The sequence below is a fragment of the Lissotriton vulgaris genome, chromosome 5 (assembly GCF_964263255.1).
Source record: "Lissotriton vulgaris chromosome 5, aLisVul1.2, whole genome shotgun sequence".
Taxonomy (NCBI): domain Eukaryota; kingdom Metazoa; phylum Chordata; class Amphibia; order Caudata; family Salamandridae; genus Lissotriton; species Lissotriton vulgaris.
The window spans coordinates 1279668470-1279692383 of NC_141693.1; the positions used below are offsets into that span (position 1 = coordinate 1279668470).

At 47.3% G+C, this 23914-nt stretch overlaps 1 protein-coding gene across 2 annotated transcripts in view; it reads right to left on the bottom strand.

Moving 5' to 3' along the window:
* Positions 1-23914, bottom strand: part of SYT2 (synaptotagmin 2) — a 356952-nt gene that overhangs the window by 40190 nt on the left and 292848 nt on the right. For both annotated transcript variants that reach the window (XM_086920344.1, XM_086920342.1), the window contains exons 7-8: positions 7292-7459; positions 5584-5701 (exon numbers count right to left, since the gene is read on the bottom strand). In XM_086920344.1, coding sequence (XP_086776470.1) covers positions 5584-5701; positions 7292-7459 — 286 coding nt within the window. The remainder of the gene's footprint in view (positions 1-5583; positions 5702-7291; positions 7460-23914) is intronic.

Genomic DNA, 23914 nt, shown 5'->3' on the forward strand with positions numbered 1-23914 from the left:
GCTCACAGCCCCTCTTGGCCAATCCTGGCGCCAGGGGGGCACAGGCCTTCTTGCCCGCAGCACGCCCATTAGGAGGCCGAAGGGCTCCTAATGGGCATGCGCAACCAAACAAAAACACAAGTGCGCGTGAGTGGACACGGTGCGAAAATTCGCCCTCCGTCCCCACTCATGCGCACTTGGTGCTGCATGCCCCCTGGCCTGGTGACGTCAGACAAATGACGGCAGATCGCCCACCCCCTTCAGGGCGGTCTGGCGTCATGCAGATGATGCAGACAGTTGAGTTATTCTTCTCCGAGCCCTCTGCGTCTTTGAAGTGACTGATTCACTTCAAAGACGGGCTGAGGGGTGGGGGGGCAACGCCCCAACGCCCATAATGGACGGACCGCCACTGCCCAGCACTGTCACTCACAAAACCAGACAAAGGAATACACAACCTCTCAGAGGCAGGCTTGAAAGGTTAGACAAGCAAATACCTACTTTCTAAAAGTGGTATTTGCAAACACAGAATGTTAAAACCAACTTCACTAAAAGATGTATTTTCTCATTCTGAGTTCAGACATACTAAACTCGAATTTCTACCATGTTCTCCGAGTCAGTTAGGATTATATAATGTATTAATTCTAACAGCCCATTCTGGCCTAAGGAGAACAGGTAGCCTTGCAATAGTGAAAAACAAAAATGGCTGTAATTCACTATTAGGACATGCCAAACACATCAGGGCTTGTCCTACCTCATACTTACAATGCACCCTGCCCTTGGGACTACCATAGGGGTGACTGATATGAAGAAAAGGGAAGGTTTAGGGACTGGCAAGTGGGTGCACTTGCCCAGTCAGCATGACAGTACCAGACTGTTGCAGGCTCTGTAATGGCAGACCTCAGACACATTTTACAAGGCTGCTTCTGTGGGTGGCACATCCAGTGCTGCAAGCCCACAAGCAGCATTTGGTTTACAAGCCCTGGGCACTCCTGGTGCACTGTACTAGGGTCTGACAAATAAACCAAATATCCAAACGTGGAACCACTGATTAATATATCAATTTACAACAGGGAGCACTTGCACTGTGGCACTGGACAGAGTGGCACAGTGCCCAAAGCCTCTAACACCAGCAAAAACACGAGGCAACAGCTAAAATGGAAGGGAGACCCACGCCAATGGTGCCAGGTCTAACACTCTGGAATTAGGAGACATGACGGCCCGAATCCTCCTGAATATCTCTGCAGCATTTACCACACCCTCCACCCCATTACAACGCCTACACGTCATCAGAATCCAAGGACATGCACTCCATGAGATCTGCTCCTTTCTGACAGGAAGGAACCTGTCCATCAGTCTGGCACGACACACCTTGGTCCATGACCTGATCTGCAGAGCTCTGAAAGGATACTCCCTCAGTCTGACCCTCTTCAACACATAAATGATCCCTCTAGCCAACATTATCCTAACTCCCAACATCAACGTCCTCACCTACACCGATAAGACACAACTCATTCTCTCCCTCACGGTCAAGACGCCCATTACCCCGATCAGGTTCAATGCCTACATGGCTCAAATCGCCCACTGGATAAAAAACTACTGTCTAAAGCTGAACAATGTTGCGATGTTCCACCCAAGCATATCACATGTGCTTCCACAGACTATATTTTACATGAGTTTTATTTATAGAGTCCGATATTCTTGCAATTTGAAAGGGGGAAGAGTAGCCTTTAATGCCCAGTGACCATTGCAGTGCATTTTAGTCGGACAGAATTAAACAAAATCTCCAAATAGTACAGAATAGGACACATTATTTGATTAACTGGAAAGGATACACTGTGACCAGCTTGCTTTGATCCACGCATATTTAAGGAAACTGTGTGGCATATTACCAACAACTAGCGATAATTATCGCTATGTTGGTTTAGCGGCGATATTTTTATCGCCGAGCTGTGGCGATTTTTATCGCTTAGGTACCTTGCTATTATCAAGGTTTATCTCCTAAGCGATAAAAATCGGCCGAAATGCATGAATATCACATTCATGCATTACCGAGCTAATGCTCTTAGCCATGTTATCCACCTACCATTGGATAACATGGCTAAGAACTGCTCAGGGGCAGGTGTTAGCTTTTGAGGATATTCGCGCGTAGCGTGAATATCTCCAAAAGTTGGTAATAGGAGATAGCGATGTTAGAGACTGTTTCCAGTCGCTAACATCATGGCACGCCCAGTTTGCATGTCATTAGTGATAAATATCACTGACATGCAAAGCGGGCCCAAGATATTCGCTATCTCCTACTAGCTGTCGCTAACTGGTGTTAGCGACAGCTAGGTAATAGGGATATAGTTTTATCTCCGCTTTAAAAAAGCGGAGATAAACCCCCTTGATAACATGCCCCTGTGATCCTTGCAACTCTTTACTTACAGAGAGAAGACACTTCCTCGTGCTCCACTAAAGCAATCCCACAACGAGAAATGAATTTAGTTCAGCTCAACTACTCAAATAGTTGGATTCCAGTTCCAGGGACCGGGAACTTAGCTGTATCAGGTCATGTTTATTTTTGCCACACTATTTACTCTGACGGCTGAACATGAGCCGAAGCACTGCAGCTCAACAAACAAACAAAACCTTTGAAGATGCAAGGAAGCGTGCTTGAAGCATTTTATCTTCCTGGTGCCATAAAGTGGGCCAAGAGCACAGCAGGCCAAACAAAAGACTGCACAGAAAACAAGGTCACATTCATTTTTTAGGGTACACAGAGATTTGCCAAGAATCGCAGGCTACTGAGTCGATGCCAAGACTCATTCCGAAGGCTCAAAGTGGGCCAGAAGCACTGCAAGCCAAGCGAGAGACTGCAGAGGAAAGACAAATACTGGGAAACCAGGTTTGAGCATGCCCATCGGCTCAACAGCCTGTGATTCTGGGCAATCGCGTCATCTTCGGGTACCTTAAAAAATGAATGTGATCTTGTGCAATGTAACCAATGCACAAGTAAAGCCCTCCAATAACCTTCGGGTCCAGTTCCCGCAATATAAAACTACAAGAAAAAAATATGATGGAAGGTGGGAAGGAGGGCAAAAAACAAGATGGAAGCAGGGCGATTTCAAGCAACGAGGAGGAAGCAACGATGGGGAAGCAACTAGAAGAAAGGCATTAAGAATAAAGAAACTCATACTTAAATCACAGCGTGAGCAGTGGATGGACAGTGGAGGGACAGTCATCAAACTAAACCAATTAGTACTTCCTCCAAACGAAAGAAGTGACATCAGGGCATGCCGATGAATTTTGAGGCAGCAAATAAGAGTCACCATAAAGGCAACAAATCTTAGGCAATGACTGGCTCCAAGCCACCTATTGTAAACAATACTCCCCTCACAGTGCCAGTACATGTGCTAGCAGTAGGCAAGATCTAAAAAGAAACTTATTGCAGCAAGACAGAAAAGTATTGATATAGTTGAAGTAGGGTGAACACAAGAGTGAATTGGATGTCATGCATTCTCTACACCTATAGAACGTCCCTCTGGGCGCTGCAGCACTTGAATCACCTGAGCGATATTCAGATTTTGATGCTGATTTTGAAAATAACGATTGAGTAGTTGTAATCTCTGTTGAGACAAATCTTTATTCTTTATTCGTACAATGAAGTTAAGTGGATTTCTTTCAACATTGAAATGCCATCCTTTTAATGTTGCAAACAAAATTTAGCGATGATCCCAATGCATTTTGGGCTTAACCACTTCATGCTGATGACGAGCCCAGGCTCGTCATGCAGCACGGTGCTCGTGTAATGGTGACGAGCCTAGGTTCGTCATGAGCCGTGGAACGCTCACGCGCGGGGATAATTCCCCCGCTGTCATGAGCGTTCCATTGCGCGGGCGGGCTCATGACGAGCCCAGGCTCGTCACCAGCACACGAGCACCGTGCTGCATGACGAGCCTGGGCTCGTCATCAACCCCACGGCGCCGTGCGCGGCCCCCCTCCCCCCGCTGCGGGGGAATCAGCCCCGCGGCGAAGGGGTTAAAGTTAGCCCTTCATCAGGTGAAATCTCCTGCTGCTGCGAAGCTGCATCAGAATACGATGTGCGTGGAGTTATGATGTGCACATGTACTTCTATTTAAAAAGAAAGTTATAACAAAGCTTTATAGAAGGACAGGAAATAACCATAGCAGAAGTAGTGTGAAAACAAAGGAAATCAATATGAAAATATGTTGCATATGAACGCACCAACATCAAGCACGGTGTATAAGAATATAGTATATAAGAGCTGCATGGAATTTGGTGTGGGGGGATCCCACTTGGAGAGAAATGGAAAATACATGCACTCTGAAGGAGTGCTTAAACAAAAATAAAAAAGTAGTTCCCTAAAAGCAGGCAGTGGAAGCAGACTGCATAGAAAGCCAGACAATCAAAAACATGGGTAAAGAAGCAATGCTTCATGGGAGAGACAAAGAAAGAGTGACAAGCTGTGACACAAATAAGAAGCAGGCCAATGAGTGACAAGAATGCCAACCAATGGTAAGCAGTGTGTTGGCTGCAAGCCCCTGTATGTTCTTAGTATTATGTGGGTAGGCTCGACCTAAAAAAGAGAAATTGGACTAAAAAATACACTCCTTTGCTCAATTGATTACAAAGGTTTATGAGTACAGAGCGTACTGGTGAAACCATCAACAACTTTGGGAAACAATCAGAGCTGCTTAACACAAAATAAAATTATTGCAATATTTTATAAATGCCCCTACAGGATTGTCGGCAAAACTGATGGCTTTTTAGGCACTTTATTTGAGAAGTGTACCATAATATGGAAAAGCTGGCCCTATACATACTGTACTCTTTTCTTACTTAACATGGTTTGGATCAGCCTCCTTCAACCGTTAGCTTTTTTTTGCTCCTGAACCTTTAGCCATTGACTTGAGACATTGTTAATCACGCCTTGGATAATCCCACCGGAGTATTTTAGTCTCACCACTTCCCTAATGGCTTTGCCTTTCCATATGCAATGGAATGCGCGAGGGACTATATGACATTGAAAAAGAGTTTGAAAGCAGTCTGATAGCACTTGGAACTGAGAGCTGACAAAGGCATCTGAAAAATAGATGGAAAAGCAAATATATGTTGCTTTGTTTTTTGTACATTTTACAGATGCTTTTGATTCGCTTGTTTTAGTGCTGCTGAAAGGGAATGTAGTTCCCTGAAGGATTATTCCCCTGTCACCCTCTCCCCTTGCCCCCCTCCCCGCCTGGATTGCAGGGACATATATTGCGCCCCTTTATGAAATAATTAAAAATACAGAGGGGCTTATTTACGAAGCCCCTTGCGCCGCTGGTGCGTCAATTTGTCCCATTTTAAAAGTGAAGTACCAGCGGCGCAATGGGCTTGTAAATCAGCCCCAGATTGTCTTGAAAATGTATCAACGCCTAAATAGTATATAATTGCTGTAGAAAATTATGCGAGTTACAAAAAGGACGAGACAAACACGCTTGTGCCAATATGAACTAGACAATTCCAGGGATTATTAGTAAAGCATAGAAACCGCATCCACAGCGTCGGCTGTGTTGTGCAAGGGCTCTTGCGCCACCTTGCGTTTGAAAGCATCTCTGCACGTACCTGACAATCCTCCGACATCCATCTTTTTCAAGTTCTTGGCCTCCAGGATGTTAACGGTGAGTTTCCCCGCAGTGGGCACGTACCGCAGCGATATGCAGATGTCTCCGAGTTTCTCGGGCTGTTGGCGATGAGCAGAGAGAACATTACTGTAACTAGATTCCACCTACTGCGCTTCCCATCTGGGCACTAGGAAACAGGCGCTATTATTATTATCGCTCAAAGTCAGTGATGTCAAACCAAAGTAGGTCCAGGAAGGCAGGTAGGTCCATGCAAGATTTTCAGAATAACCACTAACTGTGTAAATTAATTTTAATTAAATTGACTGTGTGTAAATGTACTTATCAAGAATATATTAAAACTCAGGCGTGGTCCCGCCCTCCTGGTTGGACTCCGGCATCCGTGCTCTAGGTATCATGCCCAGTGCAAGGAATTCTCTCGCCCTGAGAACCAAGAGACATTTTTCCGCCAACCAGAGTTGGTGGTCTGTGATGCCCTGTTGACGACCACCTAGGTAATGGCGTGGGCCCTCGTTACTACAAGTGGCCTCTTCGCTCTGAACTGACCATCGATATTCTGGAATCAGTGGTAAACCGTGCCTCTCTGTACGAATTAACGAGAAGCACGACTTTGAATTATGCAGGAAACTGCACTTTTCTATGTGAACCCTCAAGAGACAACTCAGAATGGGTCGGTTTTCCCCCTGTCCCTGTAACAGTAACTTTGGTAGTGGGGAAATCCCAGACAATTCATAGTGAGGGCCCTATTAGCCATAAAGCCAGAGCCAGTGATGCTAGTTAGGGCAACTTCGCAGCTCGCTAATGGTGGCCCCATAGGAACCCATTCCACAACACATGAAGAATAAAATATACGAGCACTTTGTTTTATATGAAAAAGTACTTGCTACCCAAATGCCATTTTAATTCCTGATTCAAGCCATGTTAGAAACATGAAGACTAGGTTAGAAAAAGAGAAAACTATTTCCCACTGTATTGTGAATCACATTTGTTTATGAAAATGCTTTCTTTGTAGGTGGATCACTGCTCTACGCTGTGGTGCATAACTATCTCGATCTATGGCCTCTCATTCCGCAGTTACACTTCGCTTGTGGAAACGAGGGGATTTTTCCGTTTCTGCCTTCACTTCTAGCCCCACTTTTCTAACCACTTCGTTTGAGCAACACATGCAAGCAGCTTATGTTACACATGTACATCACACCTCCGTTGTTTCAGTGACGTAAACACATTTTAAATGTGAGCAAAGTACAGTTTTTAATACGGGGAGACCCAAAACATGTTTTAAAGGCGCCTCAACTTTTTTGCACAAAAGTTGAGACAGGAATCAGCTTTTCAAGTTGGGCATTTTGCAGACTTTAGTTTGGGTAAGGAAATGAAGGCAATATTGCTACTTAAAACGTGAGAAATACATAATGATTATCGTGGACATGTGTTTTTGCACATATCCTACCTCTTTCGTTTGCAATTTACCTGTTCTTTCTACCATATAAAACACTTTACATAAAGTCTACTGTCCATTCCTAATTATTTCTATATTTGACCCAATATTTTTGTGCTGTTCTTTCTATGACTAGCCTCTTATCCTTTTTACCTCTTACCCCTTCTTTCAATCACTTAATTCATCACTTTGCTTTTCAGATCCTTTTTTTTATGTCTTTTGATTCTGTTGCTTACCCGGACTTTCTATGACTTACCTCTTCTTTTTCTGCGCTCTGAAGGTCGCGCCACTCTTCGAAGGGCTGCCCCAGGTCCACAGTGTTCATGGGCACCTTCACCTCACCGATGATGTCGTGCTTGGAAAATCGATCAAAGTCATAGATGGATAGGCAGAGCGTTTTCCCGCCTAGCTCCTGGTATGGGATCTAAGAAAGAGACACAATTCAGGGCACAGTGAGTAACTACAAAGAGACGAAGACCCAAAGGGTCACCCCAGAATTCACTTCAGGTACCAGAGACTGTCTGACAGGCCTTGACCTGCGTGGTGAATCAGTCACTTCAGTAAGTGCCTTCAGTGGTAGCTTAACAAAGGCCAGTTTCAATCCGTCTTCCTGACTAAATACAGCGTGGTCAGTTTTGGCTACAGGGTTAATAATTTACCTCTGCGTGGAATCCAAAGTGTTAATAGTTACAAGGTACACACCGAAATATGCTTGGTAATAGTTAAAAAGTACTGACCCAAAATATGTTTTCTGATGTTTCTACTATCTCCCTCCCTATAAACTCTCTTACTGAACACTGCCATCATCATTTGCATTTCAAATGTTTGTTGAAAAAGGAGGGAAAAGTTAGCAAACTTCACCAACTTGTATTTGGGAACATTCTTCAACCAATTCAGTCAAATGATTGCTATTGGATATCCTTAAAAAAGGACGCTGCATGAATCACTCAATATCTGCTTTAGTGGATAAAACTGAGCTATGTTCAGCAGGAAAATAGTCGTATAAACATTTTGTTTGTAGGAAAATTGTTCTGCAAACCAATTTTCGTAGGGCAATTTTCCTGCAAACATTTCTGCAGAGAAGGTTTATCTTCTCCTCTGCCCCTGTCAATCCAGTGCAAAATAAACTGTTAATAATGCTGTGAAGCACAGACGTCAAGAACCATGTACAGCTTCTTGTGAAGTGATAATTTTGCACTGTAATAATCTAGATTGCTTTGCAGTAGATATTGCCAAAATACTCAAGAAAGCCATCAACCAACAGCTCCCCTAATACCTGGAACAAAACCACCTACTCGATGCCTCACAATCAGGATACCAGGCCAACCACATAATTGAGACCAATCTAATTGCAGCCACAGATGACATCAGAACTCTCCTCGATGCAGAGGAACTGTAGCCCTGATCGATCTCTCTGCTGCGCTCGACACCATCTCCCACCACTTCCTCATCGACAGACTCCACAACATCGGCATACAGCAAAGCACCCTGAAGTGGATTGCATTGTTTCTTACAGGACACACACAGAGCATCCGACTGCCCCCTTTCAACTCGGCACCTAAGGACATCATATGCAGCCTATGCCAAAGATTATCCCTCAGCCCAACCCTGTTCAATATCTACATGAACCCCCTCACAGATGTTGTCAGATCCCATGGACTCAACATAATCTCCTATGCAGATGACACTCTGTTTATCCTCTTGCTCACCGAAGACCCCACCAACACCAAAACCAATTTCTGTAACGCCATGACCAATGTAGCCATTTTTATGAGAGACAACTACCTCAAACTCAACTCTGACAAAACAGAAGCACTGATCTTCGGGAAGAGTACCTCCAAGTGAAACCACAGCTGGTGGCCAGCAGAATTTGGCCCAACACCCACACCGAAAGACATTTTGTGAGGCACACGGTGGAACCATGTCAGTTCGCAGTTCTGAAATCTTCTCAACTATATCATGAATAAACCATTCTGGATGTCTCTTAATTTTAAGCAGCCCAAATCCTGCCTTAAGCATGCCCAGAAGGGGTCATGACGCAAAGAAAAGTAAGACTTTCAATTTACACGGCTTCAAAATCACTGTGTCCTGCTCCTGGCACAGAAGTGCTAGTTTATGTGCATTGGTTGATAGCCTCTAAGGAGAACAGACAATGTTTCATGAGCTTCCACTAGGGGGCAGTATTAAACTATGCTCTATTGTGAATTTAGGGCCAGATGTTCAATGTATTTTTGTGCCTGCAAATGCTAGGAGGTGTAGTCTGTGACTGCAAAAGTGCTTTTTACAAAGTACTAAACCCATTTCGAGAGTTGGCAATTTTCTACCGATTTTCAAATGAATGTAGAAATGGATAAGGAATTGCTATTTGGAAGAGGTTTGTTGTGGGAGTCTTTCCCAAATAGCGATTCTATCCATACATATCCAGGGTTTATGGCAGAAACAGTGGCTGTAACCCATTAAAATGTTACTGACCCCAAGTCTGCAGGAGGGTGTTTAACCCATTTGTAAAAACAAAAGGGTTCCTTTGGGAGCAATTTCCCTTTGTGCCTATTAAAAAAAGCATCTTGCTGGGGAGTAGGAGGCAGTGGACCATTGTCTACTCTCCAAACAACTTTCATAACGTATAAAACTTGCGATCCATTAAAAAAAAAAAACAATGAGAGACATGGTGGTCTGCTGGCCCCAGCAGGCCACAATCCCTGTGAGGACAACCAGTACTAGTGAGCCACTCCCTCATTAAACATTAAGGGGGTAAGTTGGATTATGACCAACTACTCTTTGGAATTTTGTGAACTGACTTACTAGTAAATAGGTTGGTTTGCAAAATTCCACACTGGTTGCAAAAATACTAGTCGCAATTTGCAACCAGTATTTTGCAACCAAAGTTTGGTACATCGGATCCTTCGCTCCTTGATTTTATAGAGAAACAAGTAGACACCAGCAAGTGTCAATAGAATATGTCTGAAATATTCAACCACAGGTTGTCAGTTAATTAGAGAGGTCCTGATGCACTCTTTTACAGGAACACTCAGGTCCTGCTGAAACCAGCTCTGCCCCAGACATCACTGGAGCTTCCGCTGCCTTCTCTAAGGTTAGAAGTCCATGATGCATTTCATAGAACTTTGTTTAGAGAAAGAATTGCTATTGACCTACAACCCTCTTTTCATACACAGATGGATAAAGCCCTCCCTTCATTTGAGGCATTCGAACCTTCCTCGCACATGGTACTGGAAACCAAGCATGAAAGGTAAAGAAAAAAAAAGTTTGTGCTCTCAAAATCCCATGTGGGAACTATGACTCCAACACAAACTGCATCAAACATGAGCCATGAGCTTTGACAGCCTTTTGGTGCAAGTGTCCTATAGTTTACTGACCAATTAAGGAGCTTTAAACACAGACAAAATATAATTAATTACCCCCAAGAGATGGAATTCAAGCATGTTTTACTTTCTAAAGTGTCCCATCTGCTTAGATGGTCAGCATACACAGGCTCAAGTCAAGAGGATTCTGCAGTGGTGAAGTGAGTAACCCAATTAGAGAAAGTCAGGCAAATAAGAAACCTAAAAAGCCCTGAAGTTGGAACTATATCTAGTCCTGAATTCTCTAGTAACTAGAGGAAGGCTTTCATTCTAGGTTGGTGGAATTTAGCAGACATTTTTTTCATCCCATGGTAAATCAGATAACTCACTTTACGGTTTTACCCTGTGGAGAAATTACTGCCCTGTCTGAGTTTCACAGGTTGGAATGAGGGATTATTTGCTAAATCTCACACAAGATTGATGCATATTTTTCCTCTTTCCAACGGCTTTTCCCCACACAAAGAGCTCAAGGTTACAACTGCAGTGTGCGAACATGTTTGCAATGATGCTGATTTAATATCAGAAGCAAACAAACCCAAAATTAGATTTAGACAGTGTTTGAATTAGAAAACTAATTGTTAAGTCATGAAGCATTTTGGATGTGTCACCCTAGTAATTTGTCAGTGAGCAAGGCGGAGGAGGACCACTACATACTAGTTCAAAAAGCGAGAGGGTCGAAGTCACTAACAGCGACCAATTTCTCCAGTTGAGTGTAGGTAATTTTTCTCCAGATCATACAATCTTTGTATTGCAGAATCTCTATTTTCATGTAGCTGTGGACTCTTCATGATTGTAAAGTTCATGGCCATAATCTTCAAGTCCATGGAGGAGAAAGAAACTCCTGGCAACGATTTTATTCCTCTGACAGCTATCAATTCTTCTTGGCTACCCAGTTTCAAACATACTTATTTCCCGTACTCCGCCTGAACAAATGAAAGACATTAACCAAGCACCACACCCGGAGAAGCAGAGAATCATCATGAATAAAAATACTTCTCTAGTTCTGTTCCCTTTAACAAACAGTACCACTCCGGAAAAAGAACATTGTTAATTTATCTAAAAGTTATTTCTAATCTAAGGGAAATCCTTGATAGTAAAGGCTTTTGAACAATCCTCTTTAATCTTCTCTGATTTTCCCCAAATTGGACAAGGATGCAAAGTTAAAGTCTATCCTCGGACAACCCCATCTGTTGCTTTCTCTAGATATATCATGACCCTCTGTAGGAGACTTCAGGTGGGTCCATGATGCAACTGAATCCAACAAACAATTGCCATTGTTGAACCCTTTCTGTTCTGGGCGGTGTATTCAGAAATAGGTGGTGGGAAGGTTGGGGCGTCAAAAACCTTCTTTTCTTTAGTGGCTCCATCTTTGAGCAGACTCCACTGGCTGCTGCTATGGTATACAACGTTTACAACAAAGTTTTTACCACGCACTACCACTACAACGCAGGCATTACCACGCATACCATTACAACGCATTGCGCTGGGGGGCGCTCTAGGATAGGGAATAAGTATAATTTTATATCCAACACCTTCCCTAGTGTCAACGGGGCCTGGAGTTGGAATATAAAATTATACTTACCACTATCCAGCACCTCTAAGCGCTATGCGTTGTAACAGTATGCGTTGTAAATACCGCGTTGTAATGGTATGCGTGGTAAAAGTATGCGTTGTAACGTCATACATCCGCTGCTACACATGGTAACCAGATTCAATGAGTCTGGGGTCTTCTAATGCCCACCTGGTTTCCATTACTCCCTGTAAAAAGACTATCTGCCCTGGTGGGCGGTTTTCTTAAATGGCATCTGAGATCTTGAATGCCCTTACCTTGCTTGTCTGAGCGTTGTCCGATATAAGCCACTTTAGAAAGCATATGGAATTACATTTATTATCAAGGTCGTTAGATGTTGTGTTAGTGTTGCAGTTAAAAAGCTAGCGCTAAGAAGACATTCCTGGTGACAGTGCTCTTTACAAGTCTCAAAGCTTTGACACAACATGAACAATTTTCAACTGCAGTGAGGGGTTTATGACATGCCTTCATATACTTGTATTCGGTGGTCTAAGGTTTTGAATAATCCTGCTGGGCAGAGAGCCATCAGGGAACCGACTTGTGTGCTTGATATGGCCAAGCGGGTGTGATCCAAAGCATCCTAGAACTGGACAGCACGAAAGAGTAATACACAAAAACAAACACCTGGGTCTGAGAAGAGGTGGAAAGGAAGAACCTAGCTGAACAGGGATATTCCTTTTAAAGGACGAATTCCCTCACTCACCAGAGGTGGCATGCTTCATCATTGTGATTCTCCTCAGCCCAGGACAGCGGATCACGGTGCGGGTGAGCAAGTAGTGTTAAAACTTAGGCCGCAGCGTCAACATTATCGGTGCCATCTTGCCCCCTTTTCGAGCCCATTCGTGCGCGTAAGCGGCAGCCATTTTGAGTACCATGGCCTCTCTGCCCATCACTGATAGCCAGCGCGTCTCTCTCTCTCTCTCCTGGCCTCGCAAGCATCCCCCGCACGCTGACAGCCCCCGCTCTCACATGCCTTGGGTCATAAACCCCTCTTCAGCGCAGCACTGCCTCGGAACCCCATCCTGTTCCCAGCGCGACACCTCCTTTCATTCCTTTCATGGTCCCGGGTCCTTTGATAAAACCCCCTTTCCTGTGTGCCCGTTTGTCTTACTCGTTCCCAGGCCGCCACCTGGCCCTGCGGATACTGTTTATTGCCCCCCCCGTACAGTAGGAAGCTTCCCCCATCAAAGGATCCACGAGTTGATCAAAGCCCCCACCCTATGAGATCCGATCAACCTCATACATTCCGTGAATCGGCGGAATGTCCAGCTGCGCGATAATCATCACCTGTTGTGACCGGGGTGGGGACTTCAACTGTAAATGTGTGTGGGAACGGGCCTGAGGCGGGGATTCCGAAGATGTCTTTCCGTACATCAAAGTATTGACAGAGATGTGTTTCACACAATAAAGCAATAAACTTGTGTATAAGAGGCCAGGCCTCAGAGATGCGGTTAGAGGACCTCAAGAAGATACCCTGTTGTCTGATTTGATGTGTTCTGCTCCGTCGGAATAAAACTTCTGTTTCTTGCCTTCCAGTCTCCAGCGCCTGCCTCTTTGATTGGTAACTTGAGTGGGTATAGAGGCGGTTAACGCCGGGCAACTCTGAAAAAGGTCATCAGCCCTACCTTTTTCCACAATTGGTGTCCCAAACGTGGGGCCCATCAGCGACTCGTGGATCCAGTGGGAGAGGTCCAGACGACAGAGTGAACGACTGCAACGATCGGGAGAGCTCCTGTCCGATAGACCCTCGTCTGACAGCCGATCATCCGAACTTCACTGGTTCCAAACAGACCTCTCTTGAGTGATCTACGGTCCTGACTGGGAACCATCAGGAGTGCCGCGAGAATCACGAAGAATAGAGGACGATCGGGCGCTGGATTCGGAAGACAAGAAACTGTCCATGCGGTCCAGGTAAGGTCGTGTAAACACGACGAATTGCGAAATGATTGTTTGATTGTTTGGAAAATACTAGTATTACTCTTTTGTTGAATTGTTTGGAGATTCACTATCTGCAAACGGAGAAACAACAGGCTCTCTCTTTGCAAGCAGTGAAGGATAGGTAACGCAGACTTTTGTCCCCGTTGTAATCCGTTGTGCCTATCTTTCTCCCCCACTGATTGATTGTTTGGCCCGAACTGTTGTTCGCGGATTGTTCTCTGGAGATTCTCTGTCTGCAAACAGGGAAGAACAGGTTCTCTCTTTGCAGGTAGTGAAAGGGTAGTTAACGCAGACTTTTGTCCCCGTTGTAACCCGTCGTGCCTACTTATTCTCCCCATTGATTGTTTGATTGACCGAACATTGACTGTTCGATATTGGTTCTTTTGAGGTATTCACCGCCTGCAAACAAAGAAGAATAGAAATATTCTGTCTAGTCTTTGCACGCAGTGATAAGATAGGTAGTGCAGACTTTTGTCCCCGTTGTAATCCGTCATGCCTGTCTTCTCCCCACTGATTGGTAGCCTGTTTAGCCCGGACCGCTTATTAGAGATGAACCATCCGGCTCCACTGGAAGGCACCCCTAATAAGGACATGTTCATGAAGCATGGATTGATCGCTATAGCATATAGTAAGCTGTGGCATAAATATACGAAAAAGGATCGAGAAAGTCAGTGGCCACTGATAGGGTCCTTTGATGAGGATAAAATAAGCGCGCTAGAAACAGCCCTTGGGAAACACAAGACAACGCCCACTATGCTCGATAGTCTCGGCATGTGGCGCAAAGAAACAGAACAACGTAAAAAGAGAAATGAGAGTAGGTTGGGAAAAGAGCTGCGAAAGGCAGCCCACCTAGCTGCTAAGAAACTAGAAGAAGAGATTAAGGAAAGAGAGGAAGCCAAATAGAAACTAGAGGTAAAAACATCAAACCAGTGTCCGGTTAGAACGCCCTCTACGCTCTATCCTGAATTGCCCTTGAAACAGCGGGCCAACGATGATCTTTTGTTAGGTCCTCCGATCATCTACATGCCCCCTCCATATGCCCCTTCCCAACCTTTAGCACAGCACCCACCACCCCCAAGCACAGACGAGAGTAGTACCAGAGCTTCGGCCCCCGTGGCCTCTGTGCCGGCCGAACCCCTTGTATTAGGTACAGCACAAGCGACAGTGTTAGATGACCCAGAGACCCGGAAGGCTGATTATGCAAGAACAAACAGATTAAGCAAGGATGAGCGAGCAGGGATTGACAAGGTAGTGAGGACATTGGTAGAAAGAAAGGAAAGTGAAGAGCACGTCACGGACATGTTCAACACGCATACAGGAAGCCACAGACGACATTTTGCCGTACGACTGTGTTACCATGTCTTGAATGCGTACGAGGACCGATATCGAGACAAGGGTCCCGAGAGCCTAACGACTCTGTACAGGAAGGTTGATATCGGGGATGAGGGCGAGTGTGATGTGACGGACCTCCTTACGCGTACGGTTGAGGTTTTCCGCCACCTCACTGAACAGGAATCGGAAGCTAAACCCACGACACCTGTAGCAACCGAACCACAAACTGAGCGAGCTAGCGCCATGATGCCAATAAGAGAGGCTGTCCCTTACTGGGTTCCTCCACGAGGTCTAGGGACTCACGATGACGTCAACCACAAAGATGCAAGAGGGAGGGTAGTGTACAACTGGGTCTACCAGCCATGGGATCGGCAAGATATTCTGACGTTCCGGAAATCTCTGCCCGATTTACGTAAAAACCCCACTGCCTTCTATACTGAATTAGGTACAGCCCTAGGTTCGACGATTATGACCCTGGCTGACATCGACTTGTTTTTCGGGTTATGTCTACCAGCTGATGTGTGGAAGCAAATCCGGAAAGTCGACCACCTTGAGCTGTTCGGACATACCTGGTCACAACTCGATGGCATAGATAGGCAACGAGAACCTGGACAGAAACCTTTGAAATCCATTTTAGACCTCCCAGATAAAATCGTACAGAAATTGAAAACCCTGATTCCAGAAAAGAAAGTGGACTGGTCGATAGTAACGGCTTGTCGTCAGAAACCCCAGGAGGACGTATCAGACTACTTCTCCCGGTTTGAAACGGTGTTCTCCGATTACAGCGGCCAGGACATGACCACTGCAACCGGACACCATCTGTTTGTCCAAAATTATGTTAAGGGTTTGTCACCGGAGGTCTCCCAGAAACTACAGGCCAGCGAGAGTAGTTGGGCGGCCTCCAAACCTGCGGCTATCCTTCAGATGGCCCAATATTACGAGCACCAGAAAAATTAAAACGATAGAGCAACAGAGAAAAAGAAAAGGGACTTAAAAGAGAGGGTGATGATCGCACAATTGCAAGGGGTGACTATAGGACGAGAGCAATACAAAGGACACTATCAGACGAATGTCCCTAAGAACGCACCTCCTAAAGACCGCACCTCGACACCCCACATTGGCTCTATCCCCATCCACCCAGACAGCCGATATCTCATCGGCTTCACCCTAAAAGCCCGCTCATATAGGTTCTTCCGAGCACCCCAAGGCTACACAGAAAGCCCCAGCATCTACAGTCAGGCCCTCAAGAGACAGCTGGATCAGGTCCAGTTACCCGATGGGGTGGTGTTAGTACAATACGTCGATGACATCCTTTTGGCAGCCGACACCACTCCACTAGCAGTCACAGCCACCATTCAACTCCTGCACTTCCTTGCAGAAAATGGCCACAAGGTCTCCAAAAAGAAGTTGCAATTCTGCCAACCCCAGGTCACTTACCTAGGCCACCTCCTATCCAAAGACGGAAGGAAACTTACTCCCGACCGGATCCAAACCATTCTTGACACCCCTGTCCCTAAGACTCAGAAACAGGTCCGCTCCCTACTATACTATAGCGCGGGGACACGCCGGGATGGCGTCACCAAGCGCTTTATAAGCCCCTTTATTATTTTATTATTATTACTAGGCCTCACCTCCTTCTGCCGACAGTGGTTACCAAACTTCAGTCTCATTGTGAAACCGCTGCTTTCTCTGCTAGCTAAAGATGTCCCTTTCCCCCTCCCTTGGACCACTGAATGCCAATCCTCCTTCACGGAACTACGCGATGCCCTTTGTTCGGCCCCTGTCCTAGGTACCCCCGATTACACAAAGCCCTTCTCCCTCTACACTCACGAAAGGGAGGGGTGCGCTTTATCTGTCCTGACCCAGTCCATTGGCCCAAAGCAACGACCGTGCGCTTACTTCTCTGCCACTCTTGACCCCGTAGCCAGAGCCTTACCTGCCTGCCTTCGAGCTGTAGCTGCCGCTGCTATCTCTATCCGACAGAGTGAGGGGATCGTGCTCTCGAATTCCCTCACGGTATTAGTACCCCATGCAGTTGACACCCTCCTGAACCAAACCAAGACGCAACACCTGACGAGTGCACGACTGACTGGATACGAACTAACTCTGCTCGCACCCCACATCACCCTGAAAAGATGCACCACACTGAACCCAGCAACTCTGTTACCCCTACCAGAAAATGATCCCAATGTGCCCCCTGTACACGACTGTGTGACCCTCACGGACGAACAGACTAGAAGTAGAGTTGACCTCAGAGACACAGCTTTTCCTGACCCTGACGGAGAGCTGTGGGTGGACGGCTCTTGCATCAAACTCCCCGATGGCACCACTTCAGCTGCCTATGCAGTCACCACAGCCCGAACTGTAGTAGAGACAGCCCGCATTACACAACGATCTGCACAGGCAGCGGAATTGATTGCCCTGACACGAGCCTGCATCCTAGCAGCAGGAACCACAGCGAACATTTACACTGACAGCCAGTATGCCTTCGGGGTGGTTCACCATTTTGGGCTCCTTTGGAAGGAAAGGGGATTCTTGACCTCACACGGCACTCCCATCCTACAAGGAGATCTAGTCTCCGCCTTGATTGAAGCTATCCTTCTCCCCAAAAGACTTGCGGTCATCAAATGCCAGGCACACAAGAAAGTGACAGACATTATTGGACAGGGAAATGCACTAGCCGACCTCACTGCTCGAACGACAGCTGAAAATAGGACGACAACACGCATGTAAATGACCAGGTCACAAGCAGAGAAATGGACCGACGCTAGGGACACTATTAGAGACATTCAAATGGCTAGCACACAACACGAATTGACTGAATGGGCACGGGTGGGATTGAAAGACGACGAAGGCTGCTGGCGGACAAAGGACACAAACAAATGGTTGCTACCTGACTCATACCTGATTCCCATACTGACTATGGCGCACTCCCCTGCTCACATAGGATCAGCCCCCATGATTGAACTTGTCTCCAGAGTTTGGCACAACGATAAAATCACAGACTCCGCCAAACGTCTGGTCCAACAATGCCTGATATGCCTGCAACATAACCCTGGGAAAGGAACTGTGGTCCCCCGGGGAGGGTTCGGGGTTCCCAATCACCCGTTTGAAGTCCTGCAGATGGACTACATCCAACTAGACAGATGCCAAGGCCTGAAATACGTACTTGTCGTGGTGTGCACATTTTAGCAAATGGGTGGAAGCATACCCAACCCGTGATAACACTGCTATGGCCACTGCAAAAGTACTGCTAAAAGAATTCTTCCCTCGCTACGGCCTTTGTCGAATTTTATGGAGCGACAATGGCCCCCACTTCATAGCTGAAGTCATCCAGCTCATCTTAAAGGGGCTGGGTATCAGGCAAAAGTTCCACGCAGTCTTCCACCCCCAGTCCGCTGGACTTGTCGAGCGACACAATGCCACACTAAAGCTCAAACTGGCCAAAATAGTGGCTACCACGGGACTGAAATGGCCAGACGCTCTCCCACTGGCATTGCTATCGATGCGTTCCACCCCCACCAAACACCACTTGACACCTTATGAGGTTGTTTTCGGCCGACCCATGAGCGTCTGGTCTGCACCAAAACCGACTTCCATTCATGACGTCCCGGACGTCCTAATGTCTGATTATTTGTATAAGTTGACTGAAACTCTGTCTGTCATTCATCAGCAGGTGCAGCAGGCCATCCCCGATGCTTCCAGGGGTCCGGGCCACGACATCCAACCGGGGGACTATGTGTTAGTCCGGAATTTTCAACGGGCGAAGAGTTTGGAACCCCGGTGGACGGGCCCCTGGCAAGTACTGATCACCACCCGGACGGCTCTTCGAGTGGAGGGGAAACGGCACTGGCTGCACGCACACCACTGCAAGAAGGTCTCCTCGACCCTGGCCACAACAGAAAACATCGACAACCAGGAAGAGCTCCTGAACAAGGACCGACCATCACTGAACTGCTATCCTGATACCGAGGCACTTGAACTTGCAAAATTCCCTGATCCCACTGTGCCATCCAGAGAAGGGTATTTCCTGCGTCGAAAGGAGGGAGCTTCGGCTAAGTAGACCACGGACTAAGTTAAATCTCAGAACGGTGACCTAAACGCCACCAAGGGTTACCCGGAGAGAAGCTAAACAAAGTCTGTGGTTCTGCCTGGTACCGAGCACCTTGAAGGTGATGGAAGCGCCAGATAAGAAGATGATGGAAGCGCCAAATAAGAAGATGATGGAAGCAACTGGAAATACCCACTACAGAAACCCAAAGACAGACAGACTCCACAGCTCAAAGACAATTGCACTTTTCATCACAATCCTTTTCTGCTTTCTCCTCATGACCACACTCTGGATTGTGGAAGAAAATGCACCTGCTCATGAAACATTCCTGACCACTGCACAGCCTACCACCATGAAGGAACATTATCTGATTTCGCTCTCTCCTCAACTCAGAGAAAGGCGAAAGGAGTTTTGGAATAACTCCTTTGTACAGCTGCTGCACCAGCACAATCTTGCCACCAATGCCACCAACTGCTGGATCTGTGGATTGCTACCCCATGCCACTGGACATTCGATACCTTTCATCCGTTCACCCTTCTCAATTCACGGCTCCTGCCTTGCTTGGCTGATCCTCCTGCAAGAAAGCTATAAGGACAATGCCACCTCCAGCAAAACCATGACGCATTTCTTTCATGAGGTCTGGCGAAACAAAACCAAGACTCACTTCTGCCCGCAGACCTCCAACGACTCTATCCACATGGACATCCCTGCTAAAGAACGAATTGAAATGCAGGTGTTCAACAATCCAACCCGACCCACCTTCTCCTACCTACGGAAATGAACGGCTGCCACTCTGACTGTGGCTCTATCTGTCATCAACGTCACAGGCCACATGTGCATTGAAGGGCTTGGGACACAGCTGGTAGGCCGCAGTGCTTGCTGTTTCACCAGAACTTTGGACTCTACCGATCCACCTTCCTTTGTATCCTCTCCAAATATGTACTTCGTTTGCGGCACAAAGGCTTACACCTGGCTCCCCAAAGGCTGGGGGGGCACTTGTTTCATCTCCTTCATCCTTCCTCCGACCTATGTGGCCCCAGCAAATCACCATAGACAAAAGCGAGCCAAGGACATTGAACAAGCCGACTCAACAGGAGCACAGTTCCTCGATGCTATGAAGGGACTTGTTCCACTCTGGGGCCCGATGGCAAACAGCCGTGCCATCCGACATCTGACTCAGGCAGTTGAGACAACAATGAACATCACAGCTGGTATCCTTGCTAACAACACAGCCGAGCTTCAAGCGGTCCGCCTGGTGGCTCTCCAGAACCGCCTTGTTCTAGATGTGGTTCTTGCGGACCGTGGTGGAGCATGCCGCATTATTGGGTCCAGCTGCTGTACATATATACCGGACAACTCACCCTCAGTGTACAAGGCCATCGAACACCTCCACAGACTGTCTTCAGAAGTCCACCAGGAGCAGGAAGAATGGTCGCTTGGTGGATGGTTCTGGAGTACTGTTAAGAACTGGGGCTGGAGACTGTTTACCATTATCCTGATTCCTGTAGTTGTAATATGCGGATTATGCTTAGGAATTCAATGCCTGCCGCCTCTGTGTTCATTATGTACGAATTATATTTGCCCTAAGACTGTGGACTTTGGAAATGAACGCATGGGAGCATTATATGATGCCGAGGTTAGGAATTTAATGAAGATCGACATTGAGTAGACAAGCTGGCTAGATATGTTGAAAAGGGAGGACTGTTAAAACTTAGGCCGCAGCGTCAACATTATCGGCGCCATCTTGCCCCCTTTTCGAGCCCATTCGTGCGCGTAAGCGGCAGCCATTTTGAGTACCATGGCCTCTCTGCCCATCACTGATAGCCAGCGCGTCTCTCTCTCTCTCTTCTGGCCTCGCAAGCATCCCCCGCACGCTGACAGCCCCCGCTCTCACATGCCTTGGGTCATAAACCCCTCTTCAGCGCAGCTCTGCCTCGGAACCCCATCCTGTTCCCAGCGCAACACCTCCTTTCATTCCTTTCATGGTCCCGGGTCCTTTGATAAAACCCCCTTTCCTGTGTGCCCGTTTGTCTTACTCGTTCCCAGGCCGCCACCTGGCCCTGCGGATACTGTTTATTGCCCCCCCCGTACAGTAGGAAGCTTCCCCCATCAAAGGATCCACAACATGATCAAAGCCCCCACCCTATGAGATCCGATCAACCTCATACATTCCGTGAATCGGCGGAATGTCCAGCTGCACGATAATCATCACCTGTTGTGACCGGGGTGGGGACTTCAACTGTAAATGTGTGTGGGAACGGGCCTGAGGCGGGGATTCCGAGGATGTCTTTCCGTACATCAAAGTATTGACAGAGATGTGTTTCACACAATAAAGCAATAAACTTGTGTATAAGAGGCCAGGCCTCAGAGATGCGGTTAGAGCACCTCGAGAAGATACCCTGTTGTCTGATTTGATGTGTTCTGCTCCGTCGGAATAAAACTTCTGTTTCCTGCCTTTAAGTCTCCAGCGCCTGCCTCTTTGATTGGTAACTTGAGTGGGTATATGTAGGAAGGTGGCTACCTGACTATGGTTACCCCAGATTTTTTGCCTTGTGTTTAGCTGGTTTTCGACTTAGTTGGCCTGGTTCCCTGCTAATCAGGGCCCCAGGCTATCTGCTCTCTCTGTAAAATGGATTCCATGTACCCTAGGTGCATAACTAGATTGGCTTGGGTCACCTTATCAGCCCCTGTACAGAGCACTATAGGTGCCCAGGGCATAGGTGCATCCAAGGCCTACCAGGGGCTGCAGCATATCTTTTGCCACCCCTGGCTGGCTATCTAAAATTGACACAACTGGCTGATCACTCAGCTGGGGCAAGGTGGTGTAATCACCCCTTGCTTAGATATAGTATGCCTATATCTAAACCTATCTGGACACATATAAACCTGTGAGCCACTCCTATGGCAGGCCTTAACAATCCTGAAGGCAGAGTGCGTGGTTTAATGTGAGATGGTGCTCTAGCATGAGCTGAGCCTGTCTGCAGCTGTCGGGACCAATTCCCTTAGCTGTTCCGGGATAATGCCAAACCATATACTATTAAGTGCATTATAATCCTCGCGGTTATATGTCAACTTTGGTTTGGCTTTATCAAAACATGTCGTGTAAGGTGTCATACGATTTGGAATACTACCCCCTTGCCAGTCGTGGCGACGGGGGTAGCATTCCACCCCTCTAGAGGGGACGGCATGTTACTTTTGCTAAAACGCGGTTGATTTTTAAAAGAGCCTCAGATCCACAAAATGGATGCTTCTGCCACAGACACATGTCTGACCTCCTGCTGCTGACCGAAACTCAGTAGAGGAGGCCTGGACAAAGGATTTCCTGTCACAGGGAGGTGTGACACCACCCCAGACAGGAGATAGTTGATTGTAGCAGGGAGGTTTGAATGAAACCAGACAGTGCCTGGGGAGCACAAGGCTTCCCCTTGCATAATCCGGTCAAACCGGTTCTGGGGCAGCCCAGCCCCAGCTCCAGTGAGACCTGGACAAAGGAAAGGGGGTGTAACCACCCCCCTTCCTGGTCCCACCCATAGGGGAGGGACCTAGCAGGAGATCCACCCCTCAGATTGGAATAAGAGGGGGAGCAGTGCCAATGCAACTCAGATCATCCTGAAATCAACTTTAAACTAAGAAGACGACTGGACTTCGACATTCTGATGACAGAAGACTGAAGAGCATCTCCCTTGTGGCCTAGGAGGGGCCACCCTGTGAACACAGGCATCACCCAGCACCTCGACGTCTGCTTTGCCGCCGCCTCCCGCCGGAGTCCGAGTGCAGAGCCTGACAAGACCTAGCTTCCCAGACTTCTCCCAGCTCGATCCACAGTCCCTGCAAAGAAGGGACCCGTGGAGGCACCGAGAGACGTGGGAGCGGCCATCTTGAAAGACCCCCGAGACGCTGACTGCGCAGCACCCGAGGCACCCTCGACTCTGTGCTTTGGGATTTGAGAAGCCCCACAACCGAGCAGCATTTGCACCAAAGACCAGCCCTCCAGCATCTCCACGATCTGCGTGGGGCCCTTTTGCTTTTTGCCACTCGACTCGCCATCCTGGCCGCTTGTCACGTGGTCAGCGGCCATCTTGGCGACGAAACCTACGATTTACACTGTGGGTCTGGTTGCTCTAGACCTGCCCTCGCTCCTGTAGAAAGGAGTACCCGCTCTGACCTTGCTGGTCCGAGTAATAAGCCTTTTTTTCACTTTCCCCGTGGCTTGCGTTAGCCAAGGCTTGTTTGCTTCAATCGAGTTGCCGACACCGCCATCAGCTAGAGCCTTCAAGGGACAGCTCGTGATCGACTCCTGGACGTCCTTGACCTCTTCGTGTCCACGTGGCTGCAGAGAGAAGCAACCCCTGATCACCTGTTTGCACCCGACTTTGCCTGGTTCCAATCTGGTTCCACGGTGGTCACTGGTCAGTGACTTTGAACATTGTCCCCTCTGCTTTCAGGTCTTCACCACTTCAGATCCACCCTTGGATCCACCGGACACTTCTGCTTCACATCGCCTGCAGCTGCAACAGCTTCAAGCACCAAGAACCTGCGTGACAGAAACCGACGCCACTTCGACCCTGTGCACCCACGGCCTGTGGGTGAGGTAACATTGCAACGCCGGTGTTCCCACACTGGTACACA